This window comes from Erinaceus europaeus, chromosome 9 (genome assembly GCF_950295315.1).
Source record: "Erinaceus europaeus chromosome 9, mEriEur2.1, whole genome shotgun sequence".
Classification (NCBI taxonomy): domain Eukaryota; kingdom Metazoa; phylum Chordata; class Mammalia; order Eulipotyphla; family Erinaceidae; genus Erinaceus; species Erinaceus europaeus.
The window spans coordinates 102,472,266-102,492,414 of record NC_080170.1 but is presented as its reverse complement, the minus strand read 5'-3'; the positions used below and the strand labels follow the sequence as shown (position 1 = coordinate 102,492,414).

The 20,149-nt window shown below is 40.0% G+C and overlaps 1 protein-coding gene across 11 annotated transcripts in view; it reads left to right on the top strand.

Annotated features, from left to right (window-relative positions):
* Positions 1-7,277: 7,277 nt before the first annotated feature.
* DLG1 (discs large MAGUK scaffold protein 1) overlaps positions 7,278-20,149 on the top strand; it is a 178,745-nt gene continuing 165,873 nt past the window's right edge. For 4 of the 11 annotated variants that reach the window (XM_060198474.1, XM_007517426.3, XM_060198473.1 and 1 more), the window contains exons 1-3: positions 7,278-7,743; positions 8,229-8,278; positions 8,949-9,080. In XM_060198474.1, coding sequence (XP_060054457.1) covers positions 8,260-8,278; positions 8,949-9,080 — 151 coding nt within the window. In that variant the 5' untranslated portion in view covers positions 7,278-7,743; positions 8,229-8,259. Of the gene's footprint in view, positions 7,884-8,196; positions 8,279-8,948; positions 9,081-20,149 lie in introns of all 11 variants that reach the window. The other 7 variants (XM_007517428.3, XM_016185717.2, XM_060198472.1 and 4 more) reach the window with 5 other exon arrangements.

The following is a 20,149-nucleotide window of genomic DNA, read 5'->3' as shown; positions in this document are numbered from 1 at the left end:
AAAATTTAGCTAAGAATTATTTCAAATACCCACAACAGGAGGTCAGGGAGGTGACTCAGTAAGTAAATGATTGCCTTGCAAGTGTAAGAGGCCCTGGTTTTGATCCCCAGCACCCCATATGTGACAGAGCAGTACAATGTTCTAGTCTTTCTCTGATTAAAAAAAATTCATAAAAATAGAGTATAGCAATAGAACAATCTTTTATTCATTGTGCAGGACCCCCCCCCAAAAAAAAAAACACACACCTGCCTTCCTCCACTTTTTTCCCTTAATTTTTTATATTTATTTACTTATTTTCCCTTTTGTTGCCCTTTTTAAAAAAATTGTTGTTATAGTTATTATTGTTGTTGTTATTGATGTCATCATTGTTAGATAGGACAGAGAGAAATGGAGAGAGGAGGGGAAGACAGAGGGGGGAGAGAAAGATAGACACCTACAGACCTGCTTCACCGCCTGTGAAGCAACTCCTCTGCAGGTGGGGAGCCTGGGGCTCGAACCAGGATCCTTATGCCACTCCTTGCGCTTCGTGCCACCTGTGTTTGACCCGCTGCACTACCGCTCGACTTCCCCTCCACTTTTTTAGGTACCTACTCTCTCAGACCTAAACACAGGTACTTGAGTTTGACTGATTATTCAACTATTTACTGTTTTATTGGGAGCAGTGTAGGACGCTTATTTTTACTGGTGTCAAAACCACACACACACACACACACACACACACACACACACACCTTGTTCTAATATTATGAGAGAGACTTCCTGAATGGTTAAAAGAAAAAAAAATGAAAACACAGACTTAGTCTCCTCCTTTGAATCAAAAATTCCTTAAACTATCACGGCAGAGTGTCTTGTTAAATATTTGTTGCTTGGAAACAAAAGATAGTTCTCTGGGCAGGGCCCATACCTTTCCATATGTGAGGGCCAGGTTCAAGCTCTAGTACCACGTATGAGTGTCATCATACTGTGAGAAGCTTTGGTGCTGTGGTTTCTCTCTCTCTATTTATCTCTGTCTGAATGAAAATTCTGACCTGGGAATAGTGAAATCATGCAGTCCTGAAGCACCAGCTCTGCAAAAAGAAAAAGCACTCCTCCATGTTCTTAAATTGCTTTATTCATCTTTATTAACAATTGATAGTTCCTCTTCCCCTTGTTTTTGTTTCTTATAGTCATTATTTTGTTTTATTTTGTTTCTCCTCAACTACCCTGGAATTTTCTTTATTCATATGGTAATTTGCTACTTGAAATGACATTCAACTTGGAAAATTTTGCAGAATTTTTTATAAAGTATATTTGCAAGTGTCCTCAATAGTAATCCAACTTCTTTTGAAGATAGAGAATATTTTACTCACAAACAGTTAGTCACAGTTGATAAAATTATCTTTTGGAAGAAATCAATCTAAAGAACATTTAAATAGAAAGTAAGGCTTAAATAATTCATTGTCTTTACTATTCTTTTTGTGAGCTTAAAATAAAAAGGAATAATAAAGGAATTCAGGGTTATACAACATGAGGAACAGGAAAATTATAGGTCTAGAGAGTGTCATTTCCCAAAAATGAAAAGACTGGCACAGAAAGCTTCTGGAGGACTATAGCAGTTTTCCATGCAAAGAAGACTGGTCACTGGACTTAATCCACATCCAACTATGAAGAATCTTTTGGCTTCTTTTGCTTATCACAATTCTGTTAGCCAAAACACATATCAGAAACGGAATACAAATGACTTTCTAAACTCCTAATCATGTTTCTTGAAATTCCAATAAGTTTCCAAGTTTGGGGCTTCCATCTTGCTTATCATCATCTTTGAAAAGCCTCTGGCAATCCTTTTGGGAGGGAGAGGAGTAAGAACGTTTTAGCATGTGAAGATATTTAAGAATAATCCTAAAGATTTCAATATTGACTAGTTCTGTCAATATCCTGAGTTCTTCAAAAGCAAAACGACAAATTTGATTAAATTTAGATTTCTAAAACTAAAATATTTGCTTTAGCTGTACCTCTAGAAAAAAAATGTTAAAAACGGGAGGGGGCTGGCTTGGGGTGGCAGCAGGTGGTGGCACACCTAGTTGAATATACATATTATTGATACAATGTACAAGGACTTAGGTTAGGTTCAAGCCTCCAGTCCCCAACTGCAGGGGGAAAAAGCTTTATGAGCAATTTTTCATTAAAAAGAAAAAAAAATTAGAGACTGAGTGGTGGCATACCTGGTTGAGTACATGTTACAATGCACAAGGATCCGGGTTCAAGCCCCTGGTCCCTACCTGCAGAGGGAAAGCTTCACAAGTGGTAAAGCAGTGCTGCAGATGTCTCTCTGTCTCTCTCCCTATCTATAATTCCCTTATCTCTCAATTTCCAGCTGTCTGTATCCAGTAAGTAAATAAAGATAATTTTAAGAAGTTATAAAAAAAAAAAGAAAAAAATTCAGCTCATTTAGTCATAGCATTAAACTAAGGTATATAAGTTTATTTCTTTGTGGTCAGAGGAGACACTCCTATTTCCATCAAGACTACCTCCACAGTTAAAGATAGTAAGTACAAGGTAGGTAGATAATAGACTTACCTCTTACTAGTGCTTTGGTTTATTAAAATCTGTCAGTGCCTCTATTCTTTGTTTCTTATTTTCAGTATTTGTCTTTTTTTACTTTCTGAGTTTTACTTCTTCTCCATCATTGTTTCTCATATATACACACAATCTTTCTGGCCTCCTCAATAATTTTATTGTTGCTGCTGGGGCTTCACTGCTGCAGGCTGACTTTTTTCATATACAAAGAGGGAGAGAGGGAAAGATACCACAGCACCGAAGCTTTGCAGCATGGTGGAAGCCAGGATTTCTAAAGTGTTTTTTCCACCAAGGTTATTGCTGGGACTCAGTGCCTGCAAGACTACTCCACCGAGCCTGGTGACCATTTAAAAAAATTTTTTTTTCCTGCCAGAGACAGAGACAAATAGAGGGGAGAGAGAGAAAAAAAGAGGCCTGCATCACTGCTCTACCATTTGTGAAGCTTCCCCCTGAAGGTAGGGACCAGGTACTCGAACCTGAGTCATCAAACATGGACACTTGTACAATCTATCAATGCACCCCTGCCTGGCCCCTAACTCTTAAACTTTTTAAGTTATTCATAATGAAAGTTGACTTGGACTTGGAGATGATATATACCTGTATCTATACAAATATGTCTACTTTTTTTTTTTAATGAAGAGGTTGGAAAATAATTAGATCCTATACTCGGTTCTATTCAATGGCAATGGCTACCTGTATATAAAAGACTAAGAGGAGATAAAATATGTTTGGAAACATGCAAATGTTGCTGTGATGATGTAGTAGCTAGCTTCCAATTATTTGTACTTCCTGATATTTATACCTGTGGAGATGTCCTAAGTAACCAATAGGATATAGAGTTACTTCTAAGATCAGGCCGTGTTGTGGTTTCTGTTTTGCCTGCTTGGATCATCTACTCTGGAGAAAGCCAACCACCAAATCATGAAAGCAATCAATAGGTCTATAGAAAGGTATCCATGGTAGAAACTGACATTACCTACTGACAATTAGCATCAATTTCTAAGTCATGTGTCTGATTCATGCTGGAAGTTCCTTCCTCAGTCCCAGTTAAACCTTTATAAGACTACAGGTCTAAAGACTTTAAGATTAAAAAGATTTTTTAAATATTCTTTAAAGATTTTAAGTCTTTAATGCATTTTATTCCACATGAAATCATTTTGCAAAGCACCTCTCCAGTACATGTGGCAATAGAGACAGAACAGGGAACCGTGACTCACACAGGCACATCTGGTACTCTACTAACTGAGCTGTTTCCTGGATTGCAATTTTAATTTTTATTGAATACGTTTGACATGTAACGTTACTTTAATACACCTGTTAATGTCATCTGATTGTGGGAGTGTAGCCATATTTATCACAGTACATAGTAACAGTATAACCTTACCTACACTCATCCTACTATATATTAGCTATGACTTACTTACTGCTTGCTCTAAGTTTGTACCTTTAAATACCATTATTCTTACCCTTCTCCCCTTCCAACCAGCTAAATATTCTGAATGAAATCTTTTGAGACCCCCAAACCATCTAATTTAGGTCCTTCTGAATTCCTGATGAAAAAGAACTGTAAGGTAATATATATTTATATATAACTGCGATTAGGATTTGAGGGATTTGTTATACAGTAATAGATAATACAAATAAATATAAAGAATGAGGAGGGAAGCCAGGTCGTCGTGTACCCAGTTGAGCACACCCATTACAATGCCCAAGGACCCGAGGTTGAGCCCTGACCCTCACCTGTTGGGGGAGGCTTCATGAGGAGTGAAGCAGAACCACGAGTGTCTTTCCTCCCCCTTAATTTCTCTGCCCTATCGAATTAAAATAAAATAATCAAACAATTCTTTTTTTAATTTAAATTTTTATTTATTTTATATTTTGCCTCCAGGGTTATTGCTGGGGCTTGGTGCCTACACTACAAATCCACTGCTCCTGGAGGCTATTTTTTTTTTCCTTTTGTTGCCCTTGTTATTGTTGCCATTCGATAGTACAGAGAGAAATTAAGTGAGGAGGGGAGACAGAGAGGGGGAAAGAAAGACAGACACCTGCAGACCTGCTTCACCACTTGTGAAGCAACCCCCGCCCCCAGCAGGTAGGGAGCCAGGGACTCAAACTGGTATCCTTATGCCAGTCCTTGAGCTTTGTGCCATGTGCACTTAACCTGCCCAACCCCTAATCAAATAATTCTTAAAAAGAAAGAAAGAAAGAAAGAAGGAAAGAAAGGAAGGAAGAAAGAAAGGAAGAAAAGGAAGAAAAGAAAGAATGAGGAGATTAGATTAGCCTGAATTTACCATACCCCTTAAGGGCTATGTTTTTGGACACTACTGAAAGTCACATAGGACTAGAAGATGACAAGAAGGAAGGACATCATGCCCTCTTGTTCCTTCCTCTTTACTTTTAGGATAAAACTCTTCAATGACCCTAGAGAATAACTTCATTGGCCTCTATTCATTTGTTACTAGGTTTGGGTCTTATTTATTTCTTTCCTCACTGCTTTGTAAGTGAGCATACAAGAACAATGAATGTAACCACGAGAGAAGACACAATCCTTTCCCCTTCCTGAATTCTGAAGAGATTTCATTTCTAGAATGGTTCCTTAAATGGAACCATTCCATTCACAGCTCATCAAAGAAGTTTTTTTTTTGTTTTGTTTTTGTTACAGATGTTTGTCAGAGCACTACTCTGCTCTGGCTTATAGTGGTGCTTGAGATTGAACCTGAGACCTTTTGTGCCTCAGGCTTGAAAATCCTTTTGTATAACCACTAAGTTATCTCCCCAACCCTTAAAGAAGTCTTAAGATAAGCATACATGCTATTATCCAGTTCGCCACAGGGATACACAACACACACACACACACACACACACACACACACTACTACTTTATACTTTAAAAAAAACTAATTTTTTTTTTTTTGCTTGTAGAAGCTTCCTTTTTATCCATCCTATTTCTTCTATGAAAATGTTGCTCTAGATAACAACATGTTGGAGCCAGGAGAGTAAATCTCTGAAGTGGAACTAGGAAATAAAATTCCAGACTTAGATAACCTTTATGCCCATGGGCAACTTGCTAAACCTCTGGACCTTGATTTACTTGTTTATTTGTTTATTATTTTTCCAGAGCACTGCTCAACTCTGGCTTATGGTGGTGCTGGAGACTGAACCTGAAACCTCTGGTGCCTCAGATATGCAAGTCTTTTTGAATAACCATTATGCTGTCTCTCCCTAGCCCATATATATATATATTTTTTCTGCTAAGGGCCATTTAGATATTTACACCATCGTTCACAGGCTATACAGAATTAGTAACTTAAAAATTAGCACTTCCTGTTGCTATAAAAAGAGCCCCAGGTGTCTTGGTATGGCAGAACAAATGATTTTTATCTGTTGGTCAGCCATTCTCTATGCCTGTAACACAAACAGTAGATAAGCTCTAGAGTCTTTCTTTGGGTTCTCAAAAGTTTACATTCCAAGATGCAATCCAAAAGTGAAACCTTGTGGTCTGCATACCTGAGCTTAATTGTTATAGTTTTCCAGACTTGCCTTTATTGGCCCAAGGATACAACTTAGGTCAGAAGCTGTCAGGTTTACTGGGAAGAACCTTCCGGTTTTGAAAGACAAGATCTAGGTATTTCCAGTTTTGTTACTACTCTAGGTGACCTTGGGCAAATTCTCTCTGGACCTTAGAGCAGTGAGATCCTGTCATCCACGCGAAGCTCTAATGCCTGGAAAGTGAGTTTTTAAAACTTCACCTGGAGCCTTGGTTCATTTTTTCTCCTAGACCCGCTCCTAGGTTCAATTGAAACTTAAACACAAACTGAGAGCTGTGGCGGTTCAGTTTTTGAGGCGGTGTCTACAGGTGAGTTCTTAAAGGGGCCGCCAGAGCTTGAGTAACACTTGAGTCTGACACCTGGGAGGTGGACATAGGGAGGGAGAATTAAAGAATGAATGAAGACATGCGTTTCTGTGAGTGACGAAAGAATTGCTCTTCCCACCCTTAAATATATTTGCACTCGTAATCAATCACGTAGATATAAAAATCTTCTAGTGAAGTCCTCAAACTCATTTCACATTAGCCAAAAACTTTTACGGAGAGGAAAACAGTAATGTTAAAATATCAAGTAGACTACTGCAGAGAAGGAACCTCTAGCTCAACCTCTCTGAACCCCACCCCGACTCCACCCTCTTCCACCCCCTAATGTGGGTGGCAGTGCCAGCTCTTCTGAGCTCGCTTTTCGCTGTTGGATCCCCCTCCCCTTCCCTCCGCCCCCCCCTCCGGTGGAATTGAAAAGTGCATGTGTTTAGTAAGGCTAAGTCTTGGAATGTGTATCTTGGATCTGGCGTTGGCGAGCTCGCAGCTCTGTCCAGGCACCTGGACCCTCCTAAGTCCTGCTGTGTTCCCCGTTAAGGAACTCAGGACAAGCCGGTGGGTCAGAGGCAGGTAAATACAGGCTCTAACAGCCACCTCGGACCACCTGTAGAGTCTGTGTGTCAGCTCCTTTGTCCTCAAAGCCGCCACGGTGATCACCCCTGTAAGCCGCGCGGTTTGTGTGGGATGCTCCAGAGGTCCCCTTCCCAGTGCCCCAGCCCCCCTCCCAGCCCTCTTCCTTCCTTCCAACCCAAAGGTAACAGCGCTGGAAGCCCCGGGCTCGGCGCGAGCCGCCTCCTCACTTCCTATTGGCTGAGAACACTGGGAAGGCGGTCACGTGGGGGCGCGGCAGTCCAGCTCCGGGGCCGCCATCTTGGCGGAAAGTTTGGGGGGAAAGCGGTCGGGGGCGCGGAAAGAGGCAAGGTTCAGGGGGTGGGGCGGCCGGGAGAAGAGAGGGCGAGCGGTCTGGCGGACTACGGCGAGTGAGGAGGCGGCGGCGGTTTAGGAGGAAGAAGAGGCAGCCGGGGGTGCGGTCGCGGTGGGAGCTCCACCCCCGTGCCTTCACCCCTCGCGGCTCAGCTCCTCGAGCCCCGGGCGGGGCGGGGGGACGTGGAGCGGGGCAGGGCGGGGAGCCGCGCTGGGTCGTGCCGCCGGGCACCCCAGCTCCGAGCGCGAGCAGCGCGGAGGAACTTTGGCGGCGCCGCAGGTGTGGGGGCCCGCGGAGGTGTGCATGTGGGGCGCGAGGGCGTCGCGGAGAGCGGCCGCTGCCCTGTCCGGCCCCCGCCACCGGAGCAGCTCCGAGGGAACCCGCCGGGAGAAAGGCAAGCGAGAGGAGGGGAGGGGGCCGAGCGGGGCGGGGTGGTGAGCACAGCTGGTCCTTTCTTGGAGAGCTCTGCCGCTGCGGCTGCTGCAGCTGGCGGAGGGGCGAAGGGTCGGAGCGTCTCCTCATCCCCTGTAGCAGGTGGTGGCGGTGGGGGGCTCTGCAATGCATGCTCCTTCTGGAGTAAGGGTGGTCTCGAGCTTTTAGTGCATTTTGGAGAAGGGGACGCTCTGGAGGAGAATTTGGAAGCAGACTTCTACTCTGCTCTTTTGCAGGAGTGCACACTCCTTAGGTGAAAGCTTTCTAAATTATTCACACGGCTCGGTTTTGAGTCTCTCTTCCTTTCACTTGGGGGAAACTTTTACTAGGTGGGCTTTTCAGATAGGACTGGGAGATTTTCAACTTGAGAACTGGAGGTGAGTAGTTTAACTGCGACTCTGCCCTTTTTTTTCAGTTCTGTTTCCTTTCTGTTTTATGTATTTAAAGGTGTGTGCCCTCCTCTTCATTCTGGAGAAAAATGCCGGTTCGGAAGCAAGGTGAGATTTCATTTCAGAACTTTTCTTCTGGGTGTCACTTGCTTCTCAGTATATCTGTTTTGTGATTGTCATATTAAAAAAAAAGTTTGTGAAACTTTGATGAGACAGCTCTGTACTAGTTTACTACTTAAGAAATCTAAGTTACATACCATTCAGAGCATGAAAATAGCTTAAATATTAAACTTCATTCCTTGACATCTTTCTAGTGACTTAGGCAATTAATTTTCCCATCTGAAATTACTTTAGAAAAGTTCTGAGTTAGCATTTTACTATTTCATAATTTCACTATATCGGTCTTACTACTGTTCTGTGAGGAAGTGAGCGATACAGTAATATTTTGAAACACTTAAAAGTTTGTATGTATCAAATTGTATATATCATATCAACTGTTTTCATGTTAATTATGGAGCTAATTCATACTTTGGATCAGATAAGCTATATCGTGGTATACTACTAACACACATTACAAACTACTCACATTCCTCCGTTTTGTATTGTTACACATGTTTAAATTTCTTTTGATCCTTCTGTGGAATATATGTGTACATGTACATAGTAGTTTCTCTTGTCTTGAAGGGTTTTAAACTGTTTAGATGTTTTGCTGTGATGTGCTATACTGTATTGTAAATATATACTTTTAACCAGACATTTTTTTTCTGCCCCTTTTTAGATACCCAGAGAGCACTGCACCTCTTGGAGGACTATCGCTCCAAACTAAGCCAAACTGAGGACAGACAGCTCAGAAGTTCCATAGAACGGGTTATTAACATATTTCAGAGCAACCTCTTTCAGGCTTTAATAGGTGGGAATTAAAACTTTATTTGTAATCATTATATGTTAGCTAAGTCATTCATTTTAAACTTGAGGGTGATGTTCTTGGTTCTCTGTGGGAAATTCAGTAGCTTGAAATCCATTGAGTTGAATATTTTGTTATTTACATTACCTCTTCCAAAAAGAATAACCAAAAAGGATTTCAGTACGACTATTTCAGTGAATTTTGATAATAGTGCTTCATACCCTAGCATTCGCTATTAAAAGATGGACAACTTAGAAAAATGTTTCAGGATCCAATAGGTAATTACACTGTAATTGTTAGCTTATTTTCTGTATTGATGTCTATTTCTCGGGAATTTCTGAAAAAGTCTAATGAGTTCTTTTTGTGTTTAAGAACATCTTTTATCTTAATATGGATTTATGTTTAACTTGACATTTATGGAGTCAGAATTTTAGGCCTAGAAATTGATCGCCTCTAATACTATTTTGCACACAAGGAAACTAAAATAATTTATTTATTTATTTTTTAAATTTTTTTCAACTTTATTTGTTGGATAGAGACAGTCAGAACTTGAGAGGGAAAGGGGTGACAGAGAGGGAGAGAGACAGAGAGACACCTGCAGCACTGCTTCACCATTTGTGAAGCTTTCCCCCTGCAGGTAGGGACTAGGGGCTCGAACCTGGGTTCTTGCACTCTGTAACATGTGCACTCAACCAGGTGTGCCACCACCTGGCCCCTCACAATTTTATTTTGAAACTAAATTTGAAATGATGCATTGTTCTAAAGAACTGAATAGTCAAGAGTTTTTGAATTCTGTTGGTGACACTACCACTTACTAATTTAATATCATGCACATTACTTAATATTTCCTGGGACACTGCATTAGTTACAGATTATGGGTACAGTGGAGCAGTATTTTTAATTCTTTATGAAAAATTAGCAAGTGTGCTTAAACTCATAGTTTTACATAGTCCTCATTATATAAGACAAAGTGACCTGTCTTTCCCCCTCTTTTTCAAGTAGTTTAAAAAGTACAACCCACTGAACTAGAATAATTATCCCTTCCCATTCTAAGAATGAAAACATTTTATTAATTATTGACCGTATAACATTAAAATGAAACATGCATCCTCACATTGCATTTTTTGCTCAGTAACTTCCAAATAGATTTGTTTTTTTTTTGCTACATTTGATGTGTTTGAGGACTACCTACCAGTTGGTGAACCCTGTCAACGTATCTAATAGTAAAGTAGGTTGTTAGAAAGGTCATGACGTATTTTTCTATGCGAACGTGTCATGACTTTTCTAACAACCCAATAATACTCTTACTCAGATTTGCTTTAAAATTAAATAATTTAAAGAACACTCAATACACCTGATGAAGAGTTAAAAATTAACTTTGTAGACTTTTAAAAACATTCATGAAAGTAGAACAGTATAGTGTAGTTGTCAGTCATCTTCAAAAATTACATTTTTCCTTCCTTTAATTTGATGAACATTTCTATATTTCTTCTTTTTGTTTTAATTGCAACCAGGGTTATCACTGGGACTCATTACTAGCTATCATTGCGAGTCTAAATGTTTTATTTGGTAGCATAGGGAGAAATTGAGAAGGGAGAAGGAGTTAGGGAGAGAGAAAAAGACTCCTGCAGACCTGCTTTACCACTACTGAAGGTTCCTTCTTACAGGAGGGGAAGCAGGAGCTTAAACCCCTGCCCTTGTGAATGGCAGCATATGTGCTCTGCTGGGGGTACCAACTGCCTGGCCCCTGATGGACATACTGCATATTTGAATTTCCAAGCTCTTTATAATTAAGGTCCAAGTGGATGACCAAATTGTATGTCTTTGGGGCAAAACGGCAACAAAGGAAGGGAAAAGTCATTTTTAGTTATTTAAATGTCTAAGTCAATATTAAGCTTTAGAGGCCGGGTGGTGGCACACCTACTGAGTATGCACGTTATCATGCACAAAGACCTGGGTTCAAGCTCCCCAGTTCCCAACCTGCTGGGGGGAAGAAGCTTCACAAGTGATGAAGCAACACTGCAGGAATCCCTCCTCTTCACCGCCTCTTCCCTCTCAATTTCTGTTTCTATCCAGCATTAATAAGGAAATAGAAAAAAAATATTAAGCCCTAGAATGTTTCATTTGGTAGGGCCTTTGTTCTGAAAAAAATAGTATGACATGTATGTGCTCTTTAGCTAAAGCAGAGTTCATTGTGTTCATAGTATGTACTGAAAACCTCTGGATTAATTACTTGTCTCTTGGTAGGTAGCTCTCTATCCTCTGAATTGATATTATTGGATTAAGACAGACTTGGTCTTGTCCACTTGAGGTTTTTTTCATTTTTTAATTATTTCTTTATTTTAATTAACTTGGTACTTAGGCTTTTGGATACTATAGTTTGGAAATAATTTCCCCACCAGAGCAGTGTTCTGATAAATAAATAAATAAATAAATAAACAAACTGGGGGGGAAAAAGGATAACATAATGGTTATACAAACACTCTCGTACTTGAGGCTCCGAAGACCCAGGTTCAATACCCTGCAACCCCAGAGCAGTACTCTGGTAAAACCAAAAACAAAAAAACTGGAAATAATTTCCTTAGAGGTTGGTGAGTTACCTGGTTATTTTTTCAAACTAGTAGTATTTTTTCCACCACTCCTGTCACTAAAGGTCTGTGTCCCCATCCCCACCCCCATAGATAACCACTATAGTTCTCCCACAGTCTTGAAAATAGGTTGACTTTTTTTTTTTTTTTCTTCACATTTTTGTATTCAATTGTCTATATTGGGCATAGGAGTGAAACCATTCAGTAGTTGTCCTTTACCTCCTTACTTGCTTCACTTCTTCTAGTGTTTGCCACTTGCTTCACTGAGCATACTCTTCTCCAGTTCCATCGACTTTATCCCAAAGGACGTATATCATCCCTTTTTATTGCTGCATGATACTCTGTTGAGTATATGTCCCATAACTTTTTTTATCTAGTCATCTACTGAAGGGCATTTTCATTGTTTCCAGGTACTTACCATTCTGAACAAATCCACTGTAAACATGGGGTGCATATACCCCTTCAAATCAATAGTATTACATCTTTTGCATATATTTCCCTGTAGTGGAATTGCTGGGTCCTATGGCATTTCCGTTTGTATTTCTTTTTTTAATTTTTAAAATTTTTTTTATTTAAGAAAGGATTAATGAACAAAAACATAAGGTAGGAGGGGTACAACTCCACACAATTCCCACCACCCAATCTCCATATCCCACCCCCTCCCATGATAGCTTTCTCATTCTCTAGCCCTCTGGGAGCATGGACCCAGGGTCATTGAGGGTTGCAGAAGGTAGAAGGTCTGGCTTCTGTAATTGCTTCCCCGCTGACCATGGGCGTTGACTGGTCGGTCCATACTCCCAGTCTGCCTCTCTCTTTCCCTAGTAAGGTGTGTCTCTGGGGAAGCTGAGCTCCAGGACACATTGGTGGGGTCTTCAATCCAGGGAAGCCTGGCCAGCATCCTGGTGGCATCTGGAACCTGGTGATTGAAAAGAGAGTTAACATACGAAGCCAAACAATTTGTTGAACAATATCTCTTAACTACTAAAAGACATGTACATTGGTAGATATTCAGTGTCAAAGTGTGTTTTCTATTTTTTTTGTTGTTGTTGTTAACCCCCAAAAAGAAAATCATTAAGGGGGCCAAGAATATCTCACCTGTTTGAGGCACACTTAACCATGTTTGTGGACCTGTGTTCAAGCCCGGGCATCACTTGGGAGCACCATGGATAGCTTAGGGAGCACTCTACAGACAATGTAGTGAGTGGTGTATCTCTTTATTTGAAATAAAAAGAATGAAAAAAATCAGCCTGAATAGTAGAATCATGTATGTGCAAGGCCCTAGTGACTTAAAGCTAACAGAAGAAGACCCCATAAGATTTACCATCTTAGGGAGCTTCAAAGGCTTTGCACCTGCAGGACTATGCACCTTGCAGACTTGATCTTCTCTCCCCTCTTCACCTCTCTCCTCTCCCTTTTCCTCTTCCTTCTCTTCTTCCTACCAGTTTAAGATAGAGACAGAATGAGAGGAAGAGAGGAGAGAAAAGCACTTCCCGTAGTTGGTGTTCCCATGTAGTTCTGGTGGTTTGAACTCATGTCCTTATGAATGATAAAGTATGCACTCTACCAGGTGAGCTATCTCCTGGCCCCAAATTTACTGTCTTTTTAAAAATCATTTTTTGGGGGTGGGGGTGGGGGTGGTAATGGCTCACATTGCTATTGTTGACATGTGGGTACAGTTTCTCATCTCCCTGTGAAAGTTTTTTGCAGAACCCTATCACCCACAACATACGTCCTTTGACATCATCATTCAACAAGACTCTGAGGTTTTCTTTACCTCTTTCCACTTTCTCTTTCCCCCCGAGTCCTTTGCTTTGGTGTGATATACCATGCTCACTCTTGAGTTTTATTTTGTATTTTCCTTCTCTGTCCTTATTTCTTAATTTTCATGTATAAGTGAGATCATTTGGTATTTGTTCTTCTCTTTTTCTCATCTCACTTAATATAATGTCTTCAAATTCTGTCCAAGATGGGGCAGAGGAGATGACTTCATCATTTTTAACAGTGTGTATACTCAACAATTTTTTTTTAAGCCACTGATCTGTTGGACATCTGGGTTGGCTTCCAAGTTTTAGTTGTTAGGAATTGTGCTGCTGCTATGAACATGGGTGTACATTGATCTCTTCTGATAGATGTTTTTGTTTCCTTTGGGTAAATCCCCAGGAGAGATTTAGCTAGAATCTCTGGATCAAAGGCTAAGTCCATTTCTAGTATTCTAAGAAATCTCCAGTCTGTTTCCACATGGGTTGGACCACCTAACACTCCTACCAGCAGTGCAGAGGTGTCCCTTTTCCCCCACGTCCTCTGCAACATTTGTTGTTACTGTTCTTAAACAGCAGACTCCCCCTTTCTTCTTCTCTCAGCCCTTGGTAACAACCCTTCTGCTTTCTGTATGATTTTGACTATATCTTAGAAAGTAGATTCCTAAAATCAATCCTCCCCCACCCCCCGCTGATTTATGTAACTTAGCATACATAATGTCCTCCAGGCTCATCATGTAGCGGAGTAGTACTCTACTGTATGTATTTACCAGGTTTTATTTATTCACTGATGGACATTTTTTTTTTTCTACTTCTTGACAGTTGTAGTAGTGCTGATGTGACTATCGGTATGCAAATATCTCCTTGAGATCCTGCTTTTAATTCTTCGGGATATATATCCAGAAGTGGGATTGCTGGGTCATAGGATAGTTAGATTTTTTTATTTTTCAAGGAGTTACCATACTGTTTTCCATAGTAATTATACAATTTTGTAATTGTTTTTATTTATTTTCCTTTTTGTTGCCCTTTTTAAAATTGTTGTTGTTATTGATGATGTTGTTGTTGGATAGGACAGAGAGAAATGGAGAGAGGAAGGGGAGAGAAAGATAGACATCTGCAGACCTGCTTCACCACCTGTGAAGCGACTCCCCTGCAGGTGGGGAGCCTGGGACCCCAACCGGGATCATTGCACTTGTCCTTGTGCTTTGTCCTTGTGCACTTAACCCCCTGCGCTACCGCCCGACTCCCACAATTTTATAATTCTACCAACAGTGCACAAGGATTCCAATTTTTTCACATCCTCACAAATACTTATAAATTTATGTTTTTGTAGTAGCAACTCGATTGAAAATAAGTATGACCTTTTTTTCTTTATATGTGCAGAGTAATAAGGCTAATACCTATGTGCTAAGACAAATATCACCTTTAATCATCATTTTCCTATGAAGTATATATTTACCTATGAAATAAGTAATGCCATTTTGTCAGTTAGGAGAAAAGAAAAAAAAGAAAAGAAAATTGATACACTGAGGAGAAAAAAAAATAAAAGAAAATTGATGCACTGAGAAATTACATATCTTGCCCATGGATCCCTAGATACTAAATTATAGAGCCAAAAATTCAACTCTATCCAGTGTTCTTTAACCAACACCATGACACTTTAAAGTGACAAGAAACATTAATAACAAAAGAGTATTTAATGTAGAGGTTGATCTGTAAGATGCGTGATTTTTTTTTTAACAGATTTTACTTTGAAAGAGAATGTTTATAGCAATGAAACAGACACACATTTTAAGAAGTGTATATTTAATTAGTAATCAAGGTTTGTGAACTTTCTAGCTACTTTAACATTTAAATGCTGTTTCTGCATGTATTGCTTCCAGTGATGTTGTGATTTAGTCTGCTGCAAACTTATTCTGTGTGTAACTTGGCTGGCTAGGTTTGAGAAAGGTGAATATAACAGGATATGGAAAAGTATTATCAGTGGATTCTAAGACTTCCTATTCCTTCCATAGGACGAACATCCTTTAGAGTGGCAGTCTCTGTTATATATACATATAACATATTTAACATCTGCTGGGGTTCATGTGGAGTGGCTCCAACCAGGGGGTAAGCCTCCAACCCTCCCTCGCTGGTTCTAGGGACCGTGCAACTCAGAAAGGAGGCATCAGGGAATATTCTGGTACAAACATTCATTTATTTGGAGAAGGAGTACAGGTTTTTATAGAGAGTTAAACAAAGAACATTTTTCACATGTCAGAAATTACAGGTTTCTTAAAGGTCAGCTTGCCCCATGGTAGGGGGCTGGTATGACAAGAATTGATGCGCTACATAAAGGTCAAAACGATTAGTCTCCATGATGCAGGCGAGTTAATTATCCAAAGGCATTTGAGAGAAGCATAGGGGTTAAACCAGTAATGTGAGATAGAGAAGAAGCAAAACAAAGCTTGATGTAAATCACAGATATCAAAGGGCACAAGGAAATAGAAGTTGGGGTTTTCACTACCTGATGTTGGGGAGGTGTATGATAGAGTGTGTTCTTTATGATCAAAAGGTGAAGTGGATGTGTGAACTTTGAATGAACCCTAAAGTAGGCAACCATTTGGCCTGCTGCTAGCAGGGGAAACTAAGTGTGAGCGGCTTGTAGGCTTTCTGTGAGCTTGAGAGACTAACAAGGAGAAACTGAGTCTGGGAGACTTTTCCCTCTTGGCTCATCTCTATAAGGAGAGAGGTAACAAATGGGGTGTCTTTCCAGACCTCCATCCAAGGATGGGAGAGCTCCCCTAAACTCTACCAAGCTTTCACATAGTCCCACAAACATCCTTTTAAAATGAACAACCTTTTTAAAAAGATATATTTATTAATAGAGGTAGGGATAAGAAAGAGAGAAAACCAGAGCCTCGCTGGAGTCTGAACTCAGTGCCTTATGCTTGAGATTACAGCACTTTATCTACATCACCTCCTTCCTGCTGCAAGGTGAGAAATTTTACCAGATTAAAGTGGTCTTTGAAAATCCACTAATAATTCTGTGTCTCTCATGAACTATAGTACCACTGTTTGTTTGTTTTTTCTGGAGGAAAAAAGTTATTGTTTTGTGTAGTTGAGCACCAAAGAAAGTGGTTGACTTGTACTCAAGTGACTTCTTATATTCTAAAATCTTATTCAGCACAATGAGATGTAGAAATTTAGATAAGGAATTAGAGCTCCAGTACACAATGATGGGGTCGTCTGTCCAGGGAAGTCTGGTCAGCATCTTGCTGGCATCCGGAACCTGGTGGCTGAAAAGACAGTTAACATACAAAGCCAAACAAATTGTTGAACAATCATGGACCTAAAGACTGGAATTGTGCAGATGAAGTGTTGGGGGGTATTCCCTGCATGCTCTTGTGTACTTCTGCTTTCAGGTATATATTTTTCCCCTAGTTTATGGGCACGGGTGAACCTATGCTCTATCTCAGGGGACCTGGACTATATCTAGGTTTGGGGACTTTATTGGGGAGTGGAACACCTGGAATGGAATTAGAGAATACTATGAAAGGAAAGGTCTCACCCGAGTGATGAAGCTGAAGGGTTGTCATTCCACACCTGAAGTCTCTGGTCACAGTCTGAAGTGCAGCATGCTGGGGTGGCACTCGTTGCGTTGATTAGGTTGCGATCTGTGGATACAATATTATTTGATTTGAATTGAGAGCAGCATGCAGAAAAGTGGGCCCCACACTAAGGTTCCAGCACTGGGGGAAATATAGGCTCTATAGTGGAAATGTGAGGTTCCTGTTGTCTTAGGGTTCAAGAAGACAATGGATAGTTATTGTTATCATCACATTATTTGGTGATAGGGTTAACTTTGGAAAGTCCCTTTGATAGGGTTTGGGGTATAATACCCAGCATCTTGTATATAGCTATGCTACCGGTTGCTTCTGTTCTCCCTGGTCTAGGCTTTTGGGAGAGACAACATATCAAATACAGCCTATGTATTAAAAAGACTCAGTCTGTGTTTTAAGAAGTTCTAGACATATCATCAGTTTTCGCCTCTCATATTAATTAAATAGTGGTTTATATGTTTACACTTTAATAGGATTGTACATAAACACCACTCCCACCACCAAAAGACTGTGTCCCATCCCCACCACCCACCCCACCCCCTAACCCCCCGCCGTGCTGGGAAGTCCAATGGCCACCCTCCCCTTCACCACAGGGTTTTTACATTGGTGCCCTGCTCTCGATTTAATCAGATCCTGCTTTTAGTTTCCCTTTCTGTTCTTCTTTCTCAACTTCTGTTGATGAGTGGGGTTATCCCATACTCATCTTTACCTTTCTAACTTAGCTGACTTAACATAATTCCTTCTAGCTCTGTCCAAGAGGGGTCAGATAGGTGGGCTCATTGTTCTTAATAGCTGCATAGTATTCCATTGCGTATATGTACCACAGCTTTCTCAGCCACTCATCTGCTGTTGGGCACCTGGCTTCCTTCCAGGTTTTAGCTATTATGAATTGTGCTGTTATGAACATAGATGTACACACATCTTTTTGGTTGGGCTTTATGGAATCCTTGGGGTATATCCCCAGGAGAGGAATTACTGGGTCATATGGAAGGTCTATGTCTAGCCTTGTGAGAGTTCTCCAGACCCCCACCCTACTAGGGAAAGAGAGAGACAGGCTGGGAGTATGGATCCACCAGTCAACGCCCATGTTCAGCGGGGAAGCAATTACAGAAGCCAGACCTTCCACCCTCTGCAACCCACAACGACCCTGGGTCCATACTCCCAGAGAGATAGAGAATGGGAAGGTTATCAGGGGAGGGGATGGGATATGGAGATTGGGTTATGGGAATTGTGTGGAACTGTGCTCCTCTTATTCTATGGTTTTGTTAATGTCTCCTTTCTTAAATAATAATATTAATAATAAAAAATAAATTTAGATAAGAGGCAGTGGAAAGAGACCACCTGAAGGAGCAGTCTTCTCCCATCTTATTTTTAAGATCTCATTATAAATATATAGCTTTGGTATTTTTACTCAAACTGATAGGTAAAATTCCCCTTTATTTTGGCAGATGATGGAAGTGCTATAGTTATATTTGCCCGAGTGTATGTAGTATGACTTCCCTGGATTATGCATACTAACCATTTTTATCCTACAAAAATCATTGGATATCTTTAGATTTGTAGTGGTCTACTAATGATTTCCATATCTCATTAAGACACTAATTTTTCTGAATTATAAACATTATTGCTGGACCGGGTGGTGGCGCATTACAATTATGTATTACAATGCGCAAGGATCCGGGTTCGAGCCCCTCGTCCCCACCTGCAGGGGGAAAGCTTTGCGAGTGGTGAAGCAGTGCTGCAGGTGTCTTCTCTGTCTCTCTCCCTCTCTGTCACCCGCTTCCCTTTTGATTTCTGGCTGTCTCTCTCTATCCAATAAATAAAAAATAATAAATTAAAAAAACATTATTGCTTTTGAGTATGCTTCTTTGTTCTACATCCTCTCTACAAGTCTTTGGATAAATTCCTAGAAGTAAATTACTCAGTCAAAGGAGATGTGCATTTTTAAAGAAGGGTTAGATAAAAATTGTTAAATTACCCTTAGAAGTGTTTTATCAATTTAATTTTTAGGCAGTGTGTACAAGAATGACTAGTTCACTATGCCTTAAACAATACAGAGTATTATCTATTTGATATTTTCTATTGTTAAATATAGAAATATACCTTTTGTTATTTTGATATCTTATTGAATACAAAGAAATACAAATATTTTTCATCATATTATTTATAGTTTTGTTCAATATTGATACATCAGGTCTCATAATTTTTTTGTTCTTTGTTTATGTGATAGGATAGAAAGAAATAAGAAAAATTGGAGAGAGGCATAGACAGAAAAAGAGAGGTACTTTCAGCACTGCTTCACCATTTGTGAAGCTTTGTCCCTGCAGATGGGGTCTGAGGGCATGAACCTGGATCCTTGTAAATGTGTATACTTAGTAGATGTGCTACCACCTGGTGCCTTGTTTATTTATTTATTTTGTGAATTATCTGTTCATGTCATTTGCAGCTTTCATCACTTTTTTCTTAGAGGTATAAAACCTAATAGGAATACTGAGCTCTGTGTATGTGCTGTAAATAGCTTCTCTTGTTAGTCATCTGTTTTTCAACTTTGATTTAGAAGACACATGTTTATATACAGTTAAATTTAGTTATTTGCATAGAAAGGCTTTTCTTGAATTGTCTAGTTTTCTAGGGTTCATTCTTAGTGTTTTACATTCTACAGTTTTAGACAATTGTATAATATTATATCAACCATTATAATTTAATAGGTAGAATATAATCATCAACCATTATAATCTAGTAGGTAGAATAGCTTCATTGCCCTATAAATCTTCTGCTTTTCCTGTTCATCCCTCCTCTGCCTCCAACCTCTGGCAATCACTGATCTTTTTACTGTCTTCATGGTTCTACCTTTTCCAAAATGTCATATAGTTGAAATGACACACATACAACATTTACAGGTTGTCTTCTTTTATTATTAATATGCATTTAAGGCTCCTCCAGTTCTTTTTTATGACTTGATAGCTTTTACTTCACTACTGAGGATTCTCTATTGTCCATATGTACTACAGTTTATTTACTTTTTGAAGAATAGCTTGGGTGCTCCCAAGTTTTGACCTCTAACAGTAAAGCTGCTATAAATGTGTGTGTGTGTGTGTGTGTGTGTGTGTGTGTGTGTACACAGAGGT